The sequence below is a fragment of the Budorcas taxicolor genome, chromosome 19 (assembly GCF_023091745.1).
Source record: "Budorcas taxicolor isolate Tak-1 chromosome 19, Takin1.1, whole genome shotgun sequence".
Lineage (NCBI taxonomy): Eukaryota > Metazoa > Chordata > Mammalia > Artiodactyla > Bovidae > Budorcas > Budorcas taxicolor.
The window spans coordinates 28,903,221-28,930,288 of NC_068928.1; the positions used below are offsets into that span (position 1 = coordinate 28,903,221).

Below are 27,068 nucleotides of genomic sequence, written 5' to 3' on the forward strand. Positions count from 1 at the left end.
ACGACTAACTGTGCCCGGATGCTCGCCTGTCACGACACGGTCCCCCTGCCTGAAGCAGCAGCATCCCCTGGGGGCTCGTGAGAAACAGAGAACCTCAGGCCCCTCCCCAGACCTCCTGAATCAGAATCTGCACTCGAACAGGAGGCCCAGGGTGATTCATCCATCCATCCATCAATACGTATGGAGCCTCAGCTCACCCAGATGTCCCAATTCTCCTCCAGAGTTTGAACTGAACAGACCTGAGCCCAAGGCTCAGCCTCCTAAGACAAGAACATAATTAGGTTTCTGAGGTTTCTCGCCCCATATACCCAGGTCGGACGACCAATTTGCATGTCAGGACCACTATGGACCGCCGCTGGAGCTTCCTCTGGCTTCGCCCCGTCCAGGCATAGTTCACCATCTTTTGGGCCCTAACACGTGCTCTCATGCTCCTCTTGCCTGCATCTCACTAAGTGTCACACTGGAGCCGCTTTGACCACAAGGGCTTTCCTTCAGGGACCAGCACACAGAACCCACCGCTGTTGACAATAAGCAACTACTGTTATCACGTCACCACCCCCACCATCCTCGGGGCCTGGCATCTTAACTCCTGAAAGGGTTGGTCTGGAGGCTTCTGCTTAAGGACATCTTGCGGATAATTCATAGATGGACCACATAAGACCCGTCCCCAGGTCCTTAGAGCTTAAGGCCACTGGAAGAACCTGGCATCTAGTCCGGTCTGACCACCTGGTAACCGTGTCAACCTGTTCGAGTCGCTTATCTGGTCTGAGACTCTATGACCGCCATCTGTAACACAGGAATAGTACCGACACCTCCTTCTTACATTTGTGCAAGTGTCGGCTGAGATGACAGATGAGAACACAGGTTGGGAATCTTAAAACACACTCCCATGTCCTTCTACCCCGCAGCTGCCCCTCTCTGGATGATCAAATGTGACAAAATGTTTGACTCAGTTCCACTCTGGGTGAAGTCTGGGGACGGGAAAAGGTCACGCAGAGAAGGAAAATGGCCTGGACTCACCCATATTCTTAAAGTGTTGGGAAATGTGGACTCCATTAGGAATCCAGACAGCAGGATGGAACCCTCTGCCCCAACACAGAGAGGTCATAATACCATCCCTGTCAACCCATCCAAAGCATCCTTGACTTCCAGAGACTTCCAAGGCAGTCCAGTGGTTAAGACCCTACATGTCCACTGCAGGAGGTTCAGGTTTGATCCCTGGTTGTTTTACTAAGATCCCTCAAGTTGTGTGGCATGGGCCAAAAAAAAAAAAACCTACTATCTTCAACTTCTAGAGAAAACCAAACCACAATCACACCAGCTCTCTTGCAATCATGGAATGACCCAGATACCAACCTCTTCCTACCTGGGGCAGGACTGGGCTGTAGCTACCTGGACGCCTACAGTGTCCCCATTCTAACAATGCCTCCCTGGACCTACCTAAGGGCTGCCCCTACCTCCCGGAACAGGGCCCCTTACCTGGGAATCACCGGTGGATTTTCGGACACTCATGTGGGCAGTCTCGGGAGGGTGCGCTGGGGTCCCTGACGTGTGGTATCCATTCACTGCGGGGACAGAAACACCACTCAGATGCTGCTGCGCTGGCCACAGACAGGCCCCTCCGACCTTGCAGACCACAGGGGGCAGCTGCGGCCCCTTCTCCCACCTCACTGTCTGCCTCTGAGGGGTCTTGCACAGCCGGGACCACCTCTCTGGATCTCACTCCTATCTGTGGGGCTGGAGATGGGTTGAGAGCATCTCCCAAGTGCCAGCACCCAACTACCAATCTCTTGGGGGACCTTTTTGAACCAAAGAAAAGAAAGATGCTCAGTAGGAAGAGAGGCATCACAGTCCAACAGTCATCGCCAAAAATAACCTCATCGGCCGTGATCACTGGTGCGGATCAAGGGTCCAATCTCTCTCTAGAGTCAGGTGGGGACACCCCCACCCTCCTGCAAATCACCGCCCCCTCAACAACTCCCCGCCCAAGGACTTCCTCCCTGAGGACCTCCTTCCCCTCACTCACTGGAATGTCAGTTTAATGACAAGAGAACTGGCCTCACAGGTTTCTAGGAAATTTGGCTTTGCTAATTAAGAGTTAGGGGATCATATGACAGCCTTCATGAGTCCTGGTTTTGCTAAAATTCAGACAAAAAAATATTCAAGGCTCTAAAAATCTCTCCCCATGACACTCACTCATGCTCCCAACATGAGCTGATACTCCTGCTCTTCAAAGGAGGATAGGGAGCCCTGGTCTGTAGTATTTGCCAATTTCTATGGCCTCAAAGCTCCCAGGGGGGCCTATTTGAAGCCCCCAACACTGGTGCCTGGTCCTGACATCACACATACACACTGAGGCCCACGCATCCTCAGTTCCCAGAGGCTGCCCTGCCCTCTCATGGATACAGTTATTGAAGCCTCAGCTTCTGCATCTGCAAAATGGGAACACTTCTACCTAGTCTCCAAACCCACTCTGTTGGGATGAATATCCACCCCTGCAGAAGGGATCCGTTAAATTATAAAGCACTTCATGAAAAGACAATGGATGAATTCTCTTTTCATGAAGATCCTTGATCTATTGGCCTTGAGCCCCAAGCTTGTATGATCTCCGGAAAGTCATCTTCCTCACGCCCCAGGCTTTGGAGGATTTGCTACAACACATACACTGCAGGTCAGCCTGAAGAAAGATGGACACACTGATGTCCACTCGCGGGTCTTGCTGCCAGAACCCAACAGAGAGGGAGGAGGTAAAGGAGGAGGGACTATAGTTATTACCATTTGCCCATTCTTAGGGCAAGGGCCAGGGGAAAGCAATGGAGTGTGAAGGGCACGCCATGGAGAGCCCTTTTCATCCTGGGGGTGTGTCCCCCATTCTCCACCAACTGCAGGGAAAAATTCAGGACACCTGTGAGCAGAGGTGCACTCAGCAGATTCCTGGGGTAACTGGGTCTCTCCCAATCCGACAGCTGGCTGGGTACTCTAGAAGAAGGGTGGGCACAGACACACCAGGACAACAAAGCGCTGGCCACACAGCCGGCGCCCAGGGCAGTGGCTTAGGACACAAGAGGAAACAGCAAGTTAGTTCCACGTGGCCAACCACGCTCCTGGTCTACACTCGGGGCCCTCAGGAAGCTGCTGATTCTATCCAAGAGTCCTCTAGGTAAAAGGCAGGGGTGGGGGGTAGGATCCCAAGGGCATCACTGAACTCTGAGGCCTCAGAGGAGAACCTACTCAGGCTGGCACAGGCCATGACAGCAGCGGCACACGAGACTGGATAGATAAATACTACTTATGAGGCAGTCATAACATTCAAGAAACTTAACTTCTCAAGGAGCCCGGCACTGAAATGGACAAAACGCAAATGCTGGAGAATTTGAAGACAACAGTAGGAACCCTTATACTGCTTTCAGTCTAGGACTGATTTCGTGGACAAAAGTCAGGATGTGGAATGTCTCAGTGATTTAATTTAAAAGGCTGATTGAACTAGATGGATTAAACACCATACCCTATAAACAGAGATAATCTCTTTTTCCTGAGAAGCCATGGTACATTAAAAATGTTGGGCCTACTTAAGCCATAAATAAAGTATCAGTAAATTACAAAAGGCATAAATAACACAAGACATATTCTTTGACTGGAAAGCAATAAAAGTAGATCGAAATAATGAAAAAAACAAATAGACAAGGACTCTATCTTTCCCCCTACCCTGACCCCAGAAGCTCGGACATTTAAGAGAATGCCCTCTCAAAAAATAATCTCAGGTCCAAGAGCAATTTCAAACTATAACTACACAATATTTTGAAAATAATGAAAAAGAACATATCAAAACAAATGGGAAAGGGCCTGAATTATATTTGGAGGAAAATCCATAGCCTTAATTATTGCATTACCAAGGCCAAGAGAATAAAAATAAATGGACTAAACATTCAACTCAAGAATTTAGAAAAAAATTTAAAAGCCAATAAAATTAATCCAAGGAAAACATGAGAAAAGGATATAAATATGGTAAGAGAAATTAATAAGTTAGGAGACAGGATAATATTAGCAACTCTGGCTGGTTGAGGGGTTGAGGGGTAGGGAATGACAAAGATAAAAAAGGGAGATCAGCTTAATTTGAGGGTGAAAGAAGACACAAATGCTTAGAATTGGGAATTAGACTGCAAACAGAGACTTTTTTTTAATGCATGAGATTTGATCTATAGTTCTATGTTAATAAATATAAAACTTCCCATAAGATTCAAATGATCAAAATGATTTCAAATACCAGAAACACCAAAATGAGTAAAACATTTGAAAAAGGACCTCCCTGTCAAAAGACATCACATCCAGATGGTTTTATAGGCAAAGTCATTCAAACCCTTGAAAGAAATATATAGGCCCACACTGCACAGTATAGATATACCTGGTGACTTTCTCAGTTTATTCTACAAAGACAGCATTGCCCTGATCCTAAAATCCACGAAGGACAAGAACAAAAATGGAACCACAGTTGAGTTGACTATGAAAATGAAATATGAAAGCTCTTACCTGAGCAGGCCTTAGTTTAGAAGCAGTCACTACCTTTAATGCTACTGAGTCCTTGTAACCCAAGGTGGTCCCCATCTTCTTGAGGGCAGAGTCTTTCTGATCCCCGCTTTCTCCCACCACAGCACCCTCAAAAGTGCACCCTCAACATGCCACTGTCCTGCCTGCAGCCTCCCCCGGACTGGGGGCCTCCACGCTGACAGCAGCCGGGAACCATCTAATGTGATGGCATTTGCCCCTAATCCATCCCCTTGTTCTCACTTTGGTTCTGGCCTGTCAGCGATTGGCTAATTACCACTCATGTCAAAACAATTACTGGGAAAGAAAAACTAATTCTCCATTCAACCATTTCTCCCCATACAGCACCTCTCTGACACTCTGTCTCACTGCATTTTACTCCAACGGTCCCCGCACCTTCATCCTTGGGGATATGAACCATTACAGCTCGCCTGAGATGGTCCTGATGGGCACGCCCATGCCACTGGGCCCCCCGGCTTACTTAGGGTGAGGTCAAAACTGAACACAGCCAGAGGTGGGTGCTTTAGAGGCCTCCAGCCTCCCAGGGGTAAAAATGAAATAAAATATAGTCAAAGATCACTCATAATCATAAGGACCATAATTCAGTTGGGGATACAAGAAAAAACATATATAAAATATCAAATTCAGCTGTTTTTAAGATAGGAAAAGGGAACAGAAAGCTCTATTTAGTAACTTTAGTAACTTCAAATACAAAGAGAAACACACACACACACATTTCATTCCTCTTTATAAGAAGTTAAACAAAGAGAGGGCGTAGGAGAGGGCTCTCTACAGTGAGAGAAGGGAGCATATAATTTGTAGAAAGGAGAAGTCATTTGCTGGTGGAAGGGTGGCTAAAGAAACGGAAATAAGACCAACAGAGAATTGCCAGCATCGTCCGCGGCCCATAACTCACTCCCTCCCTATAACTCTGACTCCATTCCCCAACTCCAACTTGCCATGTAAGATGGTTTATCATCCAAGCCCCAATGCTCAGGTCCTGTTCTCTAAAACACCCTAAAGACTTAACTCTTCCAAACAAGAAAGCCAGCCCTGGATGCCTCCTGCGGGTGTGGCTCATCTCCCTTTTCTCTGGAATAAACAAGTAACTTCTTTCCTCAATGTAAAGATATCTGGGAAGCCCCTGTTTTGGAAATCCTTCTAGCCTGACTCCTACGACATCTGAACCTGGAGGAATGGGGTACCTCCCCAGGCAGGTGACGACAACCAATTCTGCAAGACATTCCTTGCAAGTGACCCGCAGTGAAAGTAAAGGGCAGGATCTGACAGTAGGCCTTTTTAAAATATGCTGATGTGCTCTGTGAATCTCAATCAAGGCAGCAGCATGGCAGTCCCAAGCTTACAAGGACAAAGAACCAGGATGGGGGGGGGGGGGGTGCCAGGAAAGCAGAGGTGCTGCCATGGAACCCACTTTGGGAAATGCAAATGGGGCTGTGGGAAAGTAGGTTTCAAGTCAGGTTACCAAGGCAAACACCCATGCCAGATTGGTGGGTACCATCCCTGCCTCGCTGCCCCACTATGCCGTGTGTGGCCTTAAAAGGATGCTCTTCATCATATTCACCTTTCCAGGTGTGTGCCATATCTGGCCAGGTCTGCCTAGGGAAGAGGGTTTACATTTATAGCCCTCTGGTCTGGAAATCCTTCTGTTCTTGACATTTCTGTCTTGACTACCCAGTCCCCACTGCTCCCTGGTTGTCTAAGATGTAAACTGTATTTCCTCAAAGAGAACTCACAATCTATGTAGTCTGTGGCTGTGAAAGGTTGGAAATTTGAGTCTATTGTCCTGGTTATCTAAGGTTAAACAGGCCTTTGCAAGGGCCCCCAGGAAAGGAACGTGTTTCTCAAGGAACAGGTGGAGGCCCATGCCCTTCCCCTGGGGTCAACAGTGATTCCTAGTTGAGAGCCTCGGAAGCCCTCTGGGTCTGGCAGCTTGTAATTCTGCAGCAGGCCAGGGTCTCTGTTTGCTCCTATGTGGGAGGGAAAGGCTGCCTGGGGCTTCCTGATCTGGAGAAGATGTGTTGGGGGTGAGGCCTGAGGTTCTGAAGCCCCTTTCCTGGGGCGCTCTGCTTACGGGGGGGGGGGGGGGGGGGGTGGAGTGGGGGTGCACAGCTGTCTGCATGTACTCCAAACTCAAAGGTGGGCTCTCCCTGATCAACAACAGACCTCACTCCCTCCCCTGCAATCTGGCTTTCCTTGGCTGCTGGAGGCAGGCTGCTTGTCCAAGCATGACCCCTCAGCAGAGTCAAGCCCCAGGCAAGGCAAGGCCAGTATCTGAACCCAGGCTTCCCAACACCCCCACTCCCAGGGCAGCTCAATAAGAGATAGATTTCTTCCATCCCGAAGGGAAACACAATGCAAGTTCAACCCATGTCTGTCTGGGCCTAGAAGCTCAGAAAGGAATTCACTCTCCATGCCTGCCTGCTCTGTCATCTGATAGGGCAGCCGCCAGTCACAGGAGGCTATTCAAATTCTAACATGTTAAATTTAAATATAATCCAAATGCAGGGTGGTACCCAGGATAGGTTCCCAGAACAGGAGGACAACACTGAAAAAGTTGGTGAAATCAAATGAAATTCAGACTAGTTAATAATACTGTACTACATTGATTTCTTAGTTTTGATAAATGGACTGTTATATAATGTGACATTAACATTAGGGGAGGGACTTCCCCAGAAGTTCAGTGGTTAAGACTCCGCCTTCCAACGCAGGGTGCGTGGGTTCCATCCCTGGTTGGGGATCTAAGATCCCACATGCCATGTGGTGTGGCCAAAGAAATAAATAAATACATAAAACATTACTGGAAACTGAGTACAGGCTATGTAAGAACTCTCTGTACTGTCTTCACAAATTTCTTTTGTAAGCCTAAAATTATTCTAAAACTTGAAAAGTACTAAGTTAAATAAAATGAAAACTTCATTCTTCAGGCAGAGCAGAGTCATTTCAAATATTCGAGAGCTGCATGTGGTCAATGGCTACCATACTGGGCAGGGTAGAGACAGAACATTTCCGTTAGTGCGGAAAGTTCTAGAGGACAGAACTGGTCTGTGCTGGCATCCGCTGGACCCAGCAATTCTTACCTGAAATTCCCAGAACTTCATTTTTCACTCGTGTTTTCTTTCCATCTGCCTATTACTGTTTCTCTCCATATAAATCATTATTGCTGCATGGCATGTTAAACCAGCCCAAAGATGGTTTTTAATACATGCAGTAGTTACTGAACAGAGCCTTCGGTATTCTGTTGGGGTTTCAAGCTGACTTGCATGGACCCCACAGGGAAACCCTGGCATTAAATACTTCTAATAAAGTTACTGAATAAACACAGCTCCCACTGTGATCTGAGAGGAGGCCACACAGGGAAAGTCCTGGGTCCGGTGCTGTCTCAAAGCGGCCCCCAACATTCCGAGAGTAGAGTCCAGATTGGGGGAGGTGGGTACTGGGTGTGTTTCGGGTCTCTCTCCCCGGCTATAACCTGGCTGGCTGTGCTCCAGGCATCTGACAAGCCTGCACTAGGAACAAACTGGCCCTGTCCATAGTGGGCCTTCCAACCCTCTTCAGAAGCTCAACTCAAGGGTAAGCCTGAGGGAATTCCCTGGCAATGCCCGTGGTTAGGATTCTGGGCTTTCACTGCAGGGGGGATGGGTTCAATCCCTGGTCGAGGATTTAAGATCCTGCAAGCCAAGTGGTGTAGCCAAAAGAAAACAAGTAAACCTGAGCCCCAAGGTCGCCTCCACCCCTCTGCCTCCTTGAAGGGGCGTTATCTAAGCTTGGCTTGACTGGGTTCACTTGTGGTTCCCAGCCATATTCTTCCTGGCCTGTTTGTCCATGACCTTCAGGAACGACCATATGGGATGCTTGTAGTCAGTAAACGTAGTTATGTTTTCCTTCCACATCATCCTTATGCCCCCACCCACCTTGCAGGTAACCCCCAACCCCATCACTGCTAACCAAGAGTTGCCCAGCGGCTTCAAGTAGGTAGCTTCATAGAAAGACAAGACACCTCCACTGCTTTTCACCCCTATCCCAACCCTCACACTCAGAAGGAAATCCCAACAATACCTTCCTCTGGACCCTGACTCCCCTCCCCCATCACCTACCACCCTTCTTCTTGTCCCCCACCCTCCAGCCACACTGGTCTGCTTTCCATTCTCAAATGTGCCATGATCACTTCCACCCCAGGGCCTTTGCACCAGCTGTCCCCTGGCCCAGAACACTCCACCACCACCCTCCACACATACCGTCTCCTCCTTGTCTTTAAAGCTTGGCCTAAAGTGAGGCTGCCCCCAATGCCCCAGGCATATGCTCTGTCCCGCTGACAATGCAACGAACATCTGATCAAGTTCATGTTTGCCTGTTTATCCAACTTTCCCATTAGAATGTAGCTCCTGGGACCAGGGATCCCACAAGTCTGGCTTGCCTGAGTATGTACCCCCAGTACTGAGAACAACGTAGGCACATTTTCTGAATGGAAAGGCTTCAACTCTATCACTGCTGCTCTGCAGAAGCAGGAGGAGAACAAAAGGGGCTTCAATCCAGGGCCCTGAGTGGTCTCCAGGCGAGGTGCCCACAGCCCCAGGAACCCAAGGATGGGGATGGTCAGCTTTTGAAGCAACCTCATGTCTTCATCAAGTCTATTTCACTCTCCACAATAAAATTCAATCTTCTGAAAGCTGCTTATAAAACTGAAGGAGAGAATGGCTGGAAAAATGCTGGTGCTGCTCCCCTGTAGGGAGAAATACCAACCTAGCTATTGCTTTATTTTTCAAGATTCTATTTAAAAACCAGAAAAGAAGATGTCAGGATATCACAGATCCTGCCTTAGCCTCACTGGTGGGTTCTCTTCTCTTCCACCCCAGAGGGCGGATGGAGAGTTGACATGTGTGTTCACGCCCCAGGGTAGAGAGGACCACAAATCACAACCATGGAGGGCTGGACAGGACCTCAGCCACGTCTTCCTCCCGTTTATAAGTGGGCAAAGTGAGGCCTGACAAGGAGCAGGGATGTGCCTGAGGCCTCAATCTAAGGAGCAGCAATGTCACAAATCTAAGATGTCACTGGTTGTTAGAGGCACACTTATTTTAAGTACTAGTGAGAAAGAAAAAAAAAAAGGATGCTTCCAATTAGACTAGGACACACCATTGATGTTCAAGATATTAAAACTGGAAAATAAAACGTGGGTCTGAGGACTCCTCTGGTGGTCTAGTGGTTAATGCTCCGCACTCCCACTGCAGGGGACGCAGGTTTCACCCTTGGTCAGGAGGATCCCACATGCCACGGTCAAAAGAATTAATTAATTAAATAAAACTGCTATCTTCAAACAAATCTTAAAAACAGAACAAAATCAACCCAAGAATGTGGGTCTGAGAATCCAGAGCCGGGGTCGTGCGTGTTTTGTGGCTGCTTCTCATTGGCATAGGCTGTGGTCCACCGTCTGACCCCCGAGTAGTGCTGAGCTGAGGTTCTGAGTCCTTCTAGAACAGAGCTTCCGAGCCCGGCACTGCTGACACGCATGGCTGGACAGCCCTTTGCGGTGGGGCGGTGCTGGCCTGTGTACCGTCAGAGGCTGAGCGGCATCCCTGGCCTCTCCCCATTAGATGTCTGTAGCACTGCCCCCCACTGGTGACATCCAAGGATGTCCCCTGGAAGGCAAACTCACCCCCGAGTTGAGAACCACTATGGATGGAGTCAGAGAAGAGAAGCAGAGAAGAAGCTGAGCCAGAGAAGTGTAAGTATGATGTGGACAGACACACACGAGGACAGAAACACCGAGTTAAATGCGGTCCAGTCCGGGCATTCTCCAAGCTGATGTGTCATCTCCAAAGGTGGAGAGAGGAGGTAGGATTTCCAGCTCTATTTGACTACAAAGCCCCTTCTGGCAGAGACCTGGGATCCCAGAGACATGGGAAGGAGGTGCCCCGGGGGGTTGAGGCAGAGGAGGGAAGTCGGGGGCCACACTCTCTGTCTGATGCCCTGCCCACCCTGGCAGTTCTCTCTGGATCTGAGCCTCTCCCGCCATTCTGGGCCCCTCAGAGCCCAGGCACCTGCACAGCGCTCCTCCCAACCCTCCTTCTGGGGAGTGGCTCCGTCCACAGCAAAGAGGGGACAGGATGCTTCTGGGGACGGTGCCAGGGGCAGCAGGCTTCGGAGAGCTGACTGCACTGACCTAAAGGGCAAGCTTTCTAAACTGGCTCCGGCAGCCCCGTGGAGCTGGCTGCGCAGGGTCACCACCTGTCAGCTCACACGCTCCAGCCTCTTCCTGCCCGTGTCACATCCCTGTTCTGCTCCGGGGACCGCCCTGTGGGCGGAGAAGACAGCTGGGTTTTCCCTCTAGTGTCTGGGTGGCCTGGAGCCAGCCAGGATAGAGGGCCACACCTCACAGGATTCACACCAGCATTTCTATTGTTAAAAAAAAACCCACAAGAACAGCAACAAAAGACAAGGCAGCGTGCCGGGGAATGCCTACCGTCACATGACCACTAGGAAGGCTAACTGGCCCCATTTGTGGGGACTCGGTCTGAGAACATAGCCCTGGCTGCATCCCCAGGAAACCAGGAGGAAAGGCCCCATTTACCTGCCCCACAGGGGGTTCCTTCTTAAATTTTTTAAGTAAAAAAAAAGTGTGTATGTGTATACACACATATATACACAAAAATATAAATAAAAACATTTTAATAGCCTAGAAGAACTTTCCATGAAAAGCAGCCCCCCATCCCTTCTCTCAGGCCTCAGTTGATTCTTCAGGTCTATTCTGCCACCACTTCGGTTCTGAATTCTGCTGACGGTAATCTTTATGTGTGTGCGTGCTAAGTCACTCAGTCATGGCTGAGTCTGCAACCCCATGGACTATAGCCCACTAGGCTTCTCTGTCCATAGGATTCTCCAGGCAACAGTACTGGAGTGGGTTGCCATGCCTTTCTCCAGGGGATCTTCCAGACCCAGGGATTGAACCTGTGTCTCTTACGTCCCCTGCACTGGCCGGTGGGTTCTTTACCACGAGCACCACAGGACGCCCAGCCATCTTCACTAAATAATGCACTGGCATCACATTTTGATTTCTCAGTGGTGGAGAAGACCTAAAGATACTCCATTAGGAGTAAATGTCTGCCTCCTTAACTTCGACCCCCTGATGTCTTCTGAAACCACGTGGAGCGAGTCTGCCGCTGCTCAGGTCCCCACGCCGGCAGACAGATAAGAGCCCTGCTGCCTCTCCTCACCTAGCCATCCCCTCCTCTAAGCACCCGAGGGGAGGGAGAGAGACCAGAGCTGCAGCTGGCACTGCCAGAGTGAGACCATCCCACAGGGCAGCAGCCTCCGGGGCCTCCGAGCCCTTGAGAGCCCTCCTGGGTTTGGCCCGTGAGATCCACAGCCAGGTTTCAGATCCAGGCTCCGGAGGCTGGGCCTCTCCCATCAAGATGCGTGTGAGTGTGGTCCATCCCGATGCCCTGAGACAGCGTGTGGACAGTACCTGTTGGAGGCAGAGAGCTCCTGTGAGGGCCAGGGCTGGCTGGAATCCCAGAAGAACTGCTGGGACGTTCCCAGGTGGTCTCTGGTCAAAGAAAGAAGAAAAATGAAAATCGTATTGAGAATTTCCTAGGGCAGAAGCTCTGAGTGTCACAGAGCTGCACTGGATCACCTGCCTCTCTTGACTCCAGGAAGCCGGAGTCTGCCTTCTGCTCCCATATAATTGCCTCTCCTGCCCCCCAGGGCAACAAAGCTTCTCTTTATTGGGGACCCTTTTCCATGAAGCTGGGACCATCTGGTTGGGACCCTCTGAAACAGTCCCCAATGCCCCTCCCTTCCCCCCTCATGCATCTTATCCTGGAACCTCAACTGCCAACTGGGCATCACTCCCCAAATGCCCACTGTCATCTGAAGCCCCAAAACCCAGAGCAGGGGTCTGGATAGAGACCCGGGTTGTGTGTCCTATGAAGGTGATTCCCTTCCTGCTTCTCCAATTCTACACCTTGAGTGAATTATAGCTGCTGTGTTTGATCACACACTTCTCTCTCCTCCGATGCCCAGCCAGAAATAAAGCTAATATTGCAGCTGTATGATCAGCCCCCAAATGCTACTTCACCCATTTCACAGCTGTGAGCATGCTGCTGCTAAGTCGCTTCAGTCCTGTCCGACTCTGTGCGACCCAGCACAGACTTCTCATTAAGTTATCCACTGGGGGAAAAAAAAAAAAGCCTTCTCGAGACTTCCCTGGAGATCCAGTGGTTAAGAATTTGCCTTCCAATGCAGGGGACACGGGTTCAATCTCTGGTTGAGGAACTAAGATCCCCACATGCTGTAGTTAACCCTGAGCTCTGCAGCTACCGAGCTGGACTTCTGTGGGTATCTTTCCGAAATAATTAAAAGGGCCGACAGCACAGTGGTTGTTAGTTGCTTAGTTGTGTCTGACTCTTTGTGACCTCCCTGAGCTGCAGCCTGCTGGGCTCCTCTGTCCATGGGATTTCCTAGGCAAGAATACTGGAGTGGGTTGCTGTTTCCTTTTCCAGGGGATCTTCCTGACCCAGGGATTGAATGTGGGTCTCCTGCACTGCAGGCAGATTCTTTACCATCTGAGACACCAAGTAAAAGCAGTTGAGTCTAGAGCCAAATGCCTGGGTCTAAGCTAGCTCTGCCTCTCATCACCAGGTTTGATCTCGACCAAGCTCATTGTCCCCTCGGTGCCTTAGTTTCCTCCTCTGTAAAATGAGACCAAGAATGGCATCCACCCAAGACAGCTGCTATGTTCATGCCAAATGCCCATTTACAAGTTATTGTTAAAGTTAATGCAATATATGGATATGACCTTATTGAATCCAAAATTCTATTACTGAAAATTCAATTGTTTCAAATATTAAAAACAAAAACAAGCACAACCTTCCAATGGCTTCTCTCAGTTGAGATTCGAGAGAACTGGGGTTTTTGCCTCAGTTCTGCCTCTCATCTGCTGGGCAGCCCTGGGCAAGTCACGCTACCTCTCTGGTCCTCTGATTATTTACCTAAAATGAAAGGGTTGGGCTGATTGGTCTTTTAGGTGCCAAGAATCTTGCCCCAGACTTTGATCAAAGCCTTGAGACCCACTGTTTGGACTTTAGGGTTTTATGGCTCTAGCAGTTAGGAGGTCATATGGCTCTTTCCCATCTTAAGGGAGAGGAAATGGGTGAGCAAGGGAAGCTGCGGGGAGAATGTGACCAGGAACGAGAGAGCAGAGGGGTCTTCCAGGAGGGGCAACCAGAGGGCAGGATCAGTGGCCTTCCTGGAGGAGGATGGACACTTGGGCTGGAGCTGAGAGCGCCATGACTTGGAGACTATGTGAAGACCACAAGCCTGCTCGGAGGTCGAGGGCAGTGCAAAGTGCTCTAGGCCTGGCCACTTGTGACCTGTGACCTTTGGAAGCCCCCTGTGTTTTGTTTTTCTCAACTGTAAGATGGGGATGAAGACGGCACCTAAACAAGGCTGTAATAGCATGAAGCAGGATGACAGGGGCACACAGTAGGTGCCTTATCAGAGCTGAGTAAAGCAAACAGATCATGGAGGCTGGATGCGAAAATGCAGGGGAAATTCAGATGTTAAAACAGCCTCCCTACAACATGAGGTGGGTTCCCCTTGGGACCAGACATAGCCTGCAGCCTCAGTCTTGTTTCCAAAGAGACCTTCCTTTCCGCTGCTGGATCGGCCTGACCACACTGCTGCCTGCACGTCCACAGCACCCAGCTCAGGCTCTCTCCTCCAACCTGGCCCCCCGCGGCTCTGGGGACCAACCTTCGTGGCTTCACCAGCTTCTCTGGGGTCCCCCCACCCATCTCCAATCAGTTCCCGGAGGCTAGAGGCACCCCTCTCCATTACATTCCTCATTCCATCTCACCTCACCCCTAACATGTCTCCCAACTTGGGGGTCAGCGCTCACCTGGAGAGTCCCTTGTGGAGCCCTTTCCAACACGGCACAGAGAGTAAAGTCCAAACTTTGCATTCACCCCCACCCACTGCCCCACTTCTCAGCCAGCAGGGCTCTAGCACAGGCACCTTGTCTGTCTGTCCAAATGGATCCATGCTGACCTCACTCCAGCCCAGGTAACACACTCACTGGTCTCAGAACATCTTTGCTGTAGCTGTTCACACACCCCCAATCACCTCCTGCCCCCGACGCTGGGTGTCAGAATCCTGCCCATCTGTCAAGTCCCAACAACAATGCATCTCCCTCCATGCAGCCCTCCCAGGCGTCTGCAAGAGGAGGCCCTGAAATCACAGGAAGATGCTGCCTGCAGTCAGAATCCCGCTCTAGATGCTGGATTCCGAAGGAAAGCCCCGTGCCCTGCACTCACTGACCTGGGTCACTCACTGGCCCCAGAGGCTGGAGACCCTTATCCCTGTAAGGACTGAATCTCTCTGCCCGACCTCTGCCAGGGCTCCATCATGGACAGTGCAGATGCCTAAAGGTTTCCACTCAGCCCACCTCCTGGTCTTGGCCAGCTCGGGTCAACACAAAACACAAAGCCACTTCGAGCCTGGGGCAGGAACGGGGCCAGCCTGGGTGGACATCTGGAGAGAGTCCCTGGGGCTCTACTGAATGATCGCATCCGCAGCAGGAAAAATTGCCCCAGATGACCAAACCACCCACAGGGAGGAAGCCATTCCCAGGTCTTCTCCGCTAAGAGACTCCCTAATCTATTTACAGCACACCAGGCTCCGTGACGGAGCCAAAGCACCAAAGCAAAACTGAAATGGCAGCTTGGGGCTCAAGTTACCCTGGATCGGGGCCCCCTTGCATCCTCTGGGCTTCCATTCTGAGGCTCTAGGTCATTTCAGGTGACCATCCAGACTCCTAACAGTTGCTCCCATGCAGGTCCCAAAGGCCCCAGGGGGGAGGCGGGGATCAGTGAAGACAGAATGGAAGGAGTGAGACCCTCGCTTGGAAAACTTCTGACCATCCAATTCATGAGAAAACATGTTTTATTTCTAAAGGCAATTCTAACTCAATTTGAACTTTTCCCGCTGAAACCAGGGGATCCAGACACACATAAATGAGCTGACTGCTGAGCGTGGATCAAATCAGACCAAGGGAGGTTGCTATTCTAGCCAACCACGTGAAAAGCCAGAAATTTCCACTTCCCCATTAGTGGATTACAGCAGCTGCTCTGTGTAGAATAAAACTTTTAAAGAGAGAGTGTAGTTGAAAGGTGGAAAGTGATGTAAATCTGGTTTCAGAGCACAGATACCCCCTCCTTAAAATAATCATAACTATTATTATGATGATTATTACAAAAAAAAAAAGCAAGGCAGGAGTTATTAACTTTAAAATCACCTCTAAACTTCACCTCCCTTTGTTAAGGCCACTTCCTGCATGCATTATAGGTATTGGGAGAGTCAGTGAGCCCCTGGACCTAGGCCACTGGTCTTGGTGATCGGCCTGTGGAGGATCTGTAAGCCTTGCCCCTTCCCTGCTCGCCCTCCACCTCCCACCCTCTGCCCCACACACCAGTAGACTCCTGGCTCTTGACTGACTTATTTGCTCGGCAGGGTAGTGGTTCTCTGCTGCCCCAACTGGCTATCAGGTGAAATAACCATAGGTACCAGCCGAAGACTTCCCTGACAGCTCAGTTGGTAAAGAATCCACCTGCAATGAGGGAGACCTGGGTTCAATCCCTGGATTGGGAAGATCCCCTGGAGAAGGGAATGGCTACCCACTCCAGTATTCTGGCCTGGAGAATTCTGTATAGTCCATGGGGTCGCAAAGAGTCTGACAAGACTGAGCGACTTTCACTTTCACCAGCTGAGGAAGAAATGGGTTCTGGGGTCCTGCTCACACACAGTATGGATGCCCTTGGGAGAGACAGAACGTGTGGAAACAGAAGGACACAAAAGCTTCTCGCAAACAACCTCTCTCAGGGAATTTCCTGGCGGTCCAGGGGTTAGGATTCTGCACTTGCACTTCAGGAGATGGGGCTGGATTCCAGAGAACTAAGATCCTGCAAGCCCTGCTGCTGCTGCTGCTAAGTCGCTTCAGTCGTGTCCGACCTTCTGCGACCCTATGGACTGCAGCCCACCAGGCTCCCCCATCCCTGGGATTCTCCAGGCAAGAACACTGGAGTGGGTTGCCATTTCCTTCTCCAATGCATGAAAGTGAAAAGTGAAAGTGAAGTCACTCAGTTGTGCTCGACTCTTAGCGACCCCATGGACTGCAGCTTACCAGGCTCCTCTGTCCATGGATTTTCCAGGCAAGAGTACTGGAGTGGGGTACCATTGCCTTCTCCCTGCAAGCCATGAGGTGCATCCAAAAAACTTTCGGAATTGGAAGGAGAAGTGGACATGTCTACAAAACTGGGTTTACCAGGACTTTGTTGTTTTAAAAAAGGAAAGAAATGGAAGGGAACCTGGCCTGGGTGTTTAATGTGTTGTGTTAAGTCGCTTTGGCTGTGTCAGACTCTTTCCACCCCACGGACTGTAGCCCTCCAGGCTCCTCTGTCCATGGGATTCTCCAGGCAAGAATACTGGAGTGAGTTGCCATGCCCTCCTCTAGGGGATCTTCCTGACCCAGGGATCGAACCCACATTTCTTATGTCTCCCGCATTGGCAGGCAGGTGCTTTACCACTAACAACACCCGGGTGTTTAAAAACACCCCTCAAATATTCTAAGGCAACCTAGAAGTGTTCCTAAGAGCTCAGGGGTCACACAGACAGAGGTTTGAATCCCAGGTCCACCCCTTGTAACTGGGTCCTCAATCTTAGTTTCCTCACTGTAAAGTGAGGGCTTCCCAGGTGGCGCTAGTGGGAAAGAATCTGCCTGCACATGCAGGAAACACAGGTTTGATCCCTGGTTTGGGAAGATCCCCTGGAGTAGGTAATGGCAACCCCCTCCAGTATTCCTGCCTGGAAAACTCCATGGGCAGAGGAATCTGGAGGGGACCTGGAGGGGTACAGTTCATGGGGTCACAAAGACTTGGACACAACTGGGCACACAAAGTGGGGGTAACATGATTGTAGTCTTGTGGTCCTGCGATGAGCAGCCAATGAGCATATACAGCACAGTCTCCGAGACAGAGGCAGCCCTCAAGACTTTAGTGATAAGAATGAAACAAACCCCTCTCCATTCTTTCCTTCCTTCCCTCCCTCCGCCTCCCAGCTTCCACCCCACCAGCTCCTCCCTCCCCACTCTGCCCCATCCACCTTCACAGAGCACATCTCCCAAATGGAGAGCAAGGGCAGGCTCCCTCTGTGATGCTGATGGGTTAGAGCTGAAGGGGGTCCCTGAGTTAACCAGAGAAACTTGCCTCCACGTGGCAGCCCACAGGCTCCTTATGCAACCCTGTGATCTGGGCGGGGCAGGGGCCCTGATGCACACTTCACAGGTGATACAGAGGCCAGTGGATGAAGCAGTGGCCCCGGCAGTGCCCTGGCCCTTTGATACTGGCCTGAGCCAAGCTCGGACTGGCTCCAGCTGGCACAGTCCTGCAAGAGTGGGGTCGGGAGATGCCAGAGAAATTCTAGTGGGAGGGGATGGGGGGCCCACCAGGAATACTCTGAGCCTGTCCTTCGATCCCTTTAGGATCCCCAACCTCCTCATAGAGTATGGACTTGGGCAAACACAGCAGGAATCCCTGAACTTGAGCCGGCAGTGATGAGGGCTGATGCCACACAAGAAAAAGGGTGTCTGGTCACTGAACCAACAGCTGTGGGCAGCCAACTGCCAGCTCACAGATATTACAATCCCTGCTGTGTGGCTGAGAAAACTGTAGATGGGTCCTGAAAACGAAATCTCATCAAATCAAAGCCTGGACACTCAGGACCCAGGCCCTCAGCATAGTGATTTGGTAAAGCTCCAGGCTTGTTTCCCAAACTTGGCCTCTTATCAGGATCACTGGGGCCACCTGCTGAAGCCACAGATTCCCAGACCCTGTGCCCAAAGGTTCTGGTTTAGCAGATATTGGGTGGAACCCAGAAGTTAGCATTTTAACAAGCAGTCTCAGGGATTAATCAGATGTGGGAAAAACAGGGTAGAGTCCATAGTAAAAACATGACGGGAACCAGCCACAGACTGGGAGGTACCTGGATGAGACACAAACCCCAGGGGAGGGGTCAGGCGTGATCACTACAGGCCGTGACTGCAGTCACAAAATTAAAAGATGAAAAAAAAGCTATGACAAACCTAGATAGTGTATTAAAAAGCAGAGACATCACTTTGCCCACAAAGGGCCATATAGTCAAAGCTACCATTTTTCTAGTAGTCATGTACAGATGTGAGAGTTGGACCGTGAAGAAGACTGAGAGCTGAAGAATTGATGCTTTCGAACTGTGTTGCTGGAGAAGACTCTTGAGAGTCCCTTGGACAGCAAGGAGATCAAACCAGTCAATCCTAAAGGAAATCAACCCTGAATATTCATTGGAAGGACTGATACTGAAGCTCCAATACTTTGGCCACGTGATGCAAAGAGCCTACTCACTGGAAAAGACCCCGACGCTGGGAAAGATTGAGGGCAGGAGAAGAGGGTGACAGAGAATGAGATGGTTGGGTGGCATCACTGACTCAATGGACATGAATTTGAGCAAGCTCCAGGAGATGGTGAAGGACAGGGAAGCCTGGCGTGCTGCAGTCCATGTGGTCAAAAAGAGTCGGACACGACTCAGTGACTGAAAAAAACAACAACATGAAGCAAGACGTGTGACAGCAATGTAGGGTAACTTAAGGAACCCTCGGAAATGCCATGTCGCCCCCCGCCCCCAATGTTCTAAAAATATCAAGATTTTAACATCTGTGCCCAAAAGCCTCTGCTTTGGCCTGTGGCTTTATTATCTATTTTAGCTTCTGGGGGAGCCTTATGAATCACACAGACAATCACAAACCCTTTAGCACGACTGAGTCCTTAGGGTTTTTCCTAGAAGAGGAGACGATGGAGAGGAGAGGGGAGAAAGCATTGCAGAGAAGGAAGCCCAGTGTCAGAAGGTTCTAGCCTGTGGGCAGGCTGCAGGAGGAAGCACTCCAACAGGGCCTGGCCTTCCCCAGGAAGCCTGATCTTAAGCTTCTGGGGCAAAGTCTGAACTGGAAAGATGAGTCTTACGCAATCCTGGTCCCAGGTGCTTGGCGTGGATGGAGCTGGCAGGTCAGGGCTAGTGGGATATTCTCAGCCCAGCTGGGACACTCACGGTCCTGTGTGCTCCCCACCAGCATCCCTCAGGCTTTCTGAACCCTGTGAGCAGGCACCAGGCTGGGAAGGGGCGCTGAGAGCTCACAGTGTCGCCCCTGCCCTCGGGGACCTGGATGAACTCTTCCTAGCTCAGCTGCAACACTTGCTTTCAAATCCAGTCCACCCAGAGGTGTGTTCCAAGGGCCGGGACGGTGTCAAACAAATGCATAGCTGTTTCCCTGGTCCCCGGTATGCAGGCACTCAATAGATGTTTGATGAATGAACGAAGACTCAGTTCAAAGCACTGTTAGATGTCAGTCCAGTTACACTGCCAGTGGCTGATTTTAAAAATGAGTAAGTGCATATATGTGTGTATAGATAAAAAGATACACAGGGGACAGAAACAAAGAAGGCCCATGGAGAGCAGAAAGTGAAATTCAAAGTGTTACTTGTTCGGTCGTGTCCAACTCTTTGTGACCCCATGGACTGTAGCCTGCCAGGCTCCTCTGTCCATGGGATTCTCCAGGCAAGAATACTGGAGTGGGTTGCTATGTCCTCCTCCAGGGAATCTTCCTGACCCAGGGATCGAACCCACATCTGCTGCATTGGAGGGAGATTCTTTACCCTCTGAACCACCCATATAGAGAGCAGAGAGAGCACCAATTCCCCTCGCAGACTATGAAGCACAAATCAAGTCAGCTGCCCAATCCAAAAAGAGCCCAAAACATACACAGGTGGGTCACAGGAAAGCAATTACCAATAACCCGTAAGGAAGAAAATATGCTTCCTCTCAGTCAAAATTGGAGAAGTGCAGTCTAAGACACTTTTTTTTCCACCCATTGGATCTTTTTCTGCTAAATGGCTGCTAAAGAGAAAAGGCAAGTCTGCAGAGAAAAATATGTATGAAATCAACCCAGGAACGGGCATCATCAGATCCCAGAGACCCAGGACAAACAACGCAGCTGGTATTTCGGTCCTTAAGTGGGGGCTTTTGTGAGATACCCCATGTCCTTCTAATAAAGGTCATTTTTTACCCCATAAACTATTCGGGTGGGCTTCTATTTCTATACAAGACAGTCTCTGCCCACCTACAATCCCCAAACGGCACTGCCCTGTAACAACCAACACCAGTCCCAGGGCCATTAGATCCACATCTGGAACCTCCTTCTGTGACCAGGCTGAATTGTGACGTCTTAAAACAGACTGGTTCCAAATAGGAAAAGGAGTACGTCAAGGCTGTATATTGTCACCCTGCTTATTTAACATATGCAGAGTACATCATGAGAAACGCTGGACTGGAAGAAACACAAGTTGGAATCAAGATTGCCGGGAGAAATATCAATAACCTCAGATATGCAGATGACACCACCCTTAAGGCAGAAAGTGAAGTGGAACTAAAAAGCCTCTTGATGAAAGTGAAAGAGGAGAGTGAAAAAGTTGGCTTAAAGCTCAACATTCAGAAAACGAAGATCATGGCATCCGGTCCCACCACTTCATGGGAAATAGATGGGGAAACAGTGGAAACAGAGTCAGACTTTATTTTGGGGGGCTCCAAAATCACTGCAGATGGTGGATTGCAGCCATGAAATTAAAAGACGCTTACTCCTAGGAAGAAAAGTTATGACCAACCTAGATAGCACATTGAAAAGCAGAGACATTACTTTGCCGACTAAGGTCCATCTAGTCAAGGCTATGGTTTTTCCAGTAGTCATGTATGGATGTAAGAGCTGGACTGTGAAGAAGGCTGAGCACCGAAGAACTGATGCTTTTGAACTCTGGTGTTGGAGAAGACTCTTGTGAGTCCCTTGGACTGCAAGGAGATCCAACCAGTCCATTCTGAAGGAGATCAACCCTGGGATTTCTTTGGAAGGAATGATGCTAAAGCTGAAACGCCAGTACTTTGGCCACCTCATGCAAAGAGTTGACTCATTGGAAAAGACTCTGATGCTGGGAGGGATTAGGGGCAGGAGGAGAAGGGGACGACAGAAGATGAGATGGCTGGATGGCATCACGGACTCGATGGACGCGAGTCTGAGTGAACTCCGGGAGTTGGTGATAGACAGGGAGGCCTGGCGTGCTGCGCTGCATGGGGTCGCAAAGAGTCGGACACGACTGAGCAACTGAACTGAACTGAACGGAAGGTACCCTCAAGTAGGGCTTCCATAATCTCTCCGGTGAGGGTGGGGGAAGTCACACCATTCAACTATTCAGAAGCTTCTCTACCCACGAACTGGTATTTTCCACTGAAATATCATCTTTTTGCTTTGTTTTCTGAGAAACCCAACATCTATGAACTCCCCTTGCTCTACTTTGCTAATGCTGATTTAGAAGACTTTCCAGTAAAAGGTGTGACTTTACATTTTATAAATAATGCTCAGAACCACTGAGAGTGTTGCTTTTCGCAAGCTGGAAGAAACTGTCAGAAAGAGCTCTGGTTATTTTGGGAAAAAGGAATCAGCAATCGTCTCTGTGAGGTGTAGCCACAAAGACACTTCCAAGGCTGCTGGGCTCCTGGGAAAGGCGGGCCAGCCCCCAAGGCACAGACAGCCCCAAAGCACCTTTAGGTGCATGGTCCTTATCATGAACCAACACTGCACAATAGGTATAGAAATTCTGGGTGAAATGAGCTCTTCTCAAACATCAAGAAAGGGCATTCAGGGTAGAGAGGATGACACAAACAAAATGAGGAAGAAATGGGCAGAGTTGAATGAAACAAGATTCCTCAGGAAATTGCATGAGGTTAAAACACACACACACAAACACAAAACAAAAAACCCTCTCTGCAAAGAAGGCTTAAAAGGCACATCTAGTTGTTGTTGGTTTAGTCACTGAATTATGTCCAGCTCTGTGTGGCTCCTGGACTGTAGCCCGCCAGGCTCCTCTGTCCATGGGATTCTCCAGGCAAGAATACGGGAGTGGGTTGCCATGCCCTCCTCCAAGGGATCTTCCGGACCCAGGGATCGAACCCGTGTCTCTGGCATAGGAGCTACCAGGGGAGTTTCCTCATCCAATAACGGAGATGCTAAAACGCTGGGGAAAGGGGCAGCCTCCTCCAGCTTTAGATGATCTGAGCACCACCTAGAGGGCTGGTTAAGCCCGAGATCACAGGGCCACCCCAGAAGGCCTGATTCAGCGGGACTGGGGGGAGGCCTGAGACACTGTGTTTCTAACAAATTCCCAGGTGATGCTGATGCTGCTGGTCCGGGGACCGCACGAACCACAGACGTAGACTAAGACAAGGAAGAACCGAGTTCTTTGCCACAGTTCCCACCCTACCTACAGGGGCTGTAGATAAAGCTGTGGGAGAAAAAAAAAACGTGTTTTGAAAAGTACAACAATCAAGCCAAACCAGGAATTACTTCTGACTTGAAAGGATCCACTGCTTACCCTTTCCCCCCAAACAAGTATGTTGCTGAAAACCACAACAAATAGTGTAGTTGGCCTGAGAGATTCAGAGAAAAAGTGAGCCTCACTGCTGTGGCTTTGCACTTGCACAGCCGGTGGGGGTGAGGCTTCCCTGGTGGCTCAGTGGTAAAGAATCTGCCTACCAATGCAGGAGACATGGGTTTGATCCCTGGGTCAGGAAGATACCCTAGAGGAAGAAACGGCAACCCACTCCAGTATTCTTGCCTGAGAAATCCCACAGACAGAGGAGCCTGATGTGCTGCAGTCCATGGGGTCGCAGAGTTGGACACAACTGAGGATGCAGTAGGAATTCATGCTTCCTATTCATCAAAGAGTTGAGCCAGCTGGGTGGGATATTGTATCCAAAAGTGCTGTGTGCTCCTTGGCCCCTTCCCTCCTGCTTCCCAAGGCTGCCCTGCTCTGTCCAATCTGTACCTTTTTCTGCAGCGTCTCCCCCATTAGGACATGTGAATTTTATACAGCAGCAGCTGAAAGCAACTGAAGTCTTTATCTGTAGCAGGGGATGAGGAGGGAGGAATGGGGGTGGGGGTGGGGCGAGAAAAGAAGGGGGAAGAGGGAGAAATGGGAAAGGGAGGAGGGGATGGGGTCTTTGACTCCTGCCTAGCACACATCCCCTTCCATGGCACAGATCATGGGGCCTGGCATTCTTGGATGCTTCTTGCACCATACAAAAAAGACCAGGCCCCATTCAAGCTCCAGTTGTGCATCTCAGCTCCAGAAGGCTCCCTGGAACACAAGACCACCTCTGCACAGGAACCGAGGAAGGCGGGATGTTATGCCAGGCTGGACGCATAGATAGGCAGTAACCACAGCTGGCAGCAGGGCAGCATCTCATTTGACAGGAATGTCCAGGAGGCTCGCTAGGGGCAAGGCCCAGCCCATGATCTGTCCAAGGACAGCAAGATCCTTCAGTGGAGGCTCCCAGAGCTCACGCCCAGCCCAGCACCCCGCTCCTGGAGAGCACGGGCAAACAACATGCATCCCGCTCGACTAACTTCTCAGCCTATTCTCCTCCCACGCCTCCTGGGAGAGCATTGCCTACTCTGGAGTCCAACTTGGATTGAAACAAGAAGAAGCTGTTCCCAAACTCCAAGATCTTCCTCCAGTGATGAAGGTCTGATTGCTGGGAGCCACACCAACTCTCCATACAGAGGCGCATCCCCGAACTTCAGAGGGGGTGATGAACACAGCGGTTCGGCGATTCCTGGTTGCATAAGATTTCAGAGTTGGAAGGGGCCTTCAGGGGTCTACTTAGGCAGGAGAGAGAATGGGCTGCAACCCACGAGGAAAGTCTCCTTCAATGATCTCATCTCCACCAAGAAGCGCTCACGAAGTCCTCTGCACTGTGTTCGCCCACACCGCCCCTGCAAGGAGCGGTCCAAGTGCATAATTGGAGATGGGCACAGAGGAGGCACTGAACAAACACTTGTGGCTTGATAACCAATCCACGTGGTCCTGGCCCACTTGCTCATCAGATATAAGCGATGGATAATTTCCATTTTTGCCAAGAATCTCACTGACTCCAAGGGACCTAAACCTTTAAAGAGTATCAATGGCTATCTGTGTCCAGACTGCCCCTCCCTGTGTACTCCAACTTCCTGCTGCAGCCACATGCTCCCACCTTACCCCCTCAACATACACACACGGGCCTTACGGAAGACCCTGAAGGCAATGTTTCCTGCACTAACATGTCAGGTGCGCACAAAAGCTCCAGGTATAAGACAGAGTGTGGGATGAGTCTGACAGTTCCTTGTGGAGTGGACCAGTCTTTTCTCTCCAGATTCTTTAATCTCTTGCCTGGCCCTCTTTCATAATCTCTGATTTCCAACTGTATTTATAGCTTCCTGACTTTACGTCTAATACCAGTTCTCCCCTGCAATACTCATTGTAAATCCACGAGGCTACGTCCAAACTTAGGTCAAAGCTCAAGCCCACACAAGCACTGGACACATAAGACGCTTGAAGGAAGCAGACTCTCGAGTCTAAGGAAAATCAGGAGTGATGGTGACCTGCTCAGATCCACCCAGTTGTGTTCAGGCAGGAAGGTGGGTTGAAAATCCTCATGATTTTTCAAAAGGAGACAAGCATCTGGGTGCTTATGAAAAACCTCCCAATTGTTCAATGTTGGCAGTTCATTCAACATCTTTAACGGGGGTGCATACAGAATGAAATGCTTCTGTGGACAGCCTCTGGCCTCAAGAAAAGCCACTGTGAGACATCGAGTCTACCTGAATCTCTGCAGAACAGCTCACTGGGATGGACGTGAGGTTCTGACCTTGTCTTGCCGCCCGCCACCACACCCAGAGGCATGACGACACTGCTGCCCTAGAAATAGAGTCTTCGTGGAGCTGTACTTCCTTGAAGGCAAGGATGGTGTTCATTCTGTCTAGATGTCAGAGTGCTGCACAAAATGGGAAAATGAAAATAGAAGCCCCGAATTCTTTGACTTAGTTGCAGCTAGAAACAAAGTTGAAACTAGAGCCCATGGGTCTTGTTGTTGTTTTTTAATGACAAAAACACAGAGATACAAAAAAAAATTATTTCTGAGCTATTGACTCAAAAGCTTTGAAATTATAAGACCTGCCACTACATCCTGTTCTGAGGATAATTGTAAAGGCTAGAAATAGCCTCAAGTTCGCTACCCTGACAACACATAAGGATATAGACACTAGCCAGTAAAGGGCCTTTCCTCGTAGTTTTCTACTCATTTGGTATCCTGTCACTGTAACACTGAGTTGTCTTCAAGTAGCTTTTCCATGAGATTCTACTTTAATTACAGTAGTTGATACTTACATCTTCAACCTTGGGACTACAACACGTTTACTTGTTTGAACAAAGCCGTATTTTCTCAATGAATTTCCGAAAGAGAAAATTGGATTTAAACTGACTCTGCATGACTTCCCTGGTGGCCCAGTGGATAATAATTCGCCCACCAATGCAGGGGACATGGGTTTGATCCCTGGTCCGGGCAGATCTCACATGCCATGAAGTGGCTAGGCCCATGTGCCCCAACTACTGAGTCCACAGACTGCAACTACAGAAGCCCTGTGCCTAGAGCTCTGTGCTCCAACACAAGAGAAACAATGAGAATGAGAAGCCCATGTATGCAACTAGAGAGTCATCCCCCTACTTGTTGCAACAGAGAAAAGCTCGCATGGCAACGAAGACCCAGCACAGCCAAAAATAAAAGTACGTAAATAAATACACTGACTCCCCAGGTGTAGAATATCTGATCCACTGGCCACGCTGTCATCCATCTGGTTGCCACCCTACAAGTCAAAAAGAGGTGGTGACTACGAGAAAACACTTATATAATAAGCAGAAATTTTCACTCTTTCCAAATCACAGATTCCAAGTCTGTAGGTCGGCAGCAGGACTGATGTATTGATATTTCTAGACAAATTCCCTCTGTGATTCTGTGTCCGCCAAAGTCTGGGAATCCGGCAGAGGGAATGTTCAACTGGGGCATCTAAGGACTTATTTTGGAAGGACATCAGGAAAGTTACCAACTCGTCCCCTCCTCAATACACCTGTTTGTATTGTGATACAGCTCATAGACCACGAAACTCACTCTCTAAAAGCATACCTCACAGGGGCCTTTAGTGTATTCACAGAGATGTTCAACCACCATGACTAGGGAATTTTAGAACATTTTCATCACCTCAAAAGGACACCCATGAGAAGTCACCTCTTCCCCCCTAGACCCTACAAGCCACACATCTATTTCCTGGGTCTATGGATTTGCCTGTTCTAAGCGTTTCATATAAATGGAATCATACGAGATACGGCTTTTCGTGTCTGGTTTCTTTCACCGAGCATGATACTTTCAAGGTTTACCCATGCATAGGGCATATACCCATTGGTACTGCATCCCTTTTGACAGCTGAGTAACTTACCCATGCAAGGATAAGGCCAGATTTTATTTTGGATATTATTTGGGTTGTTTCTGGCCATTATGAATAACGCTGCTAT

At 49.7% G+C, this 27,068-nt stretch overlaps 1 protein-coding gene across 5 annotated transcripts in view; it reads right to left on the reverse strand.

Moving 5' to 3' along the window:
- Positions 1 to 27,068, reverse strand: part of GAS7 (growth arrest specific 7) — a 202,483-nt gene that overhangs the window by 46,565 nt on the left and 128,850 nt on the right. For 3 of the 5 annotated variants that reach the window (XM_052657551.1, XM_052657554.1, XM_052657553.1), the window contains exons 3-4: positions 12,026 to 12,106; positions 1,480 to 1,565 (exon numbers count right to left, since the gene is read on the reverse strand). In XM_052657551.1, the coding sequence (XP_052513511.1) occupies positions 1,480 to 1,565; positions 12,026 to 12,106 (167 nt within the window). The remainder of the gene's footprint in view (positions 1 to 1,479; positions 1,566 to 12,025; positions 12,107 to 27,068) is intronic. The other 2 variants (XM_052657552.1, XM_052657555.1) reach the window with 1 other exon arrangement.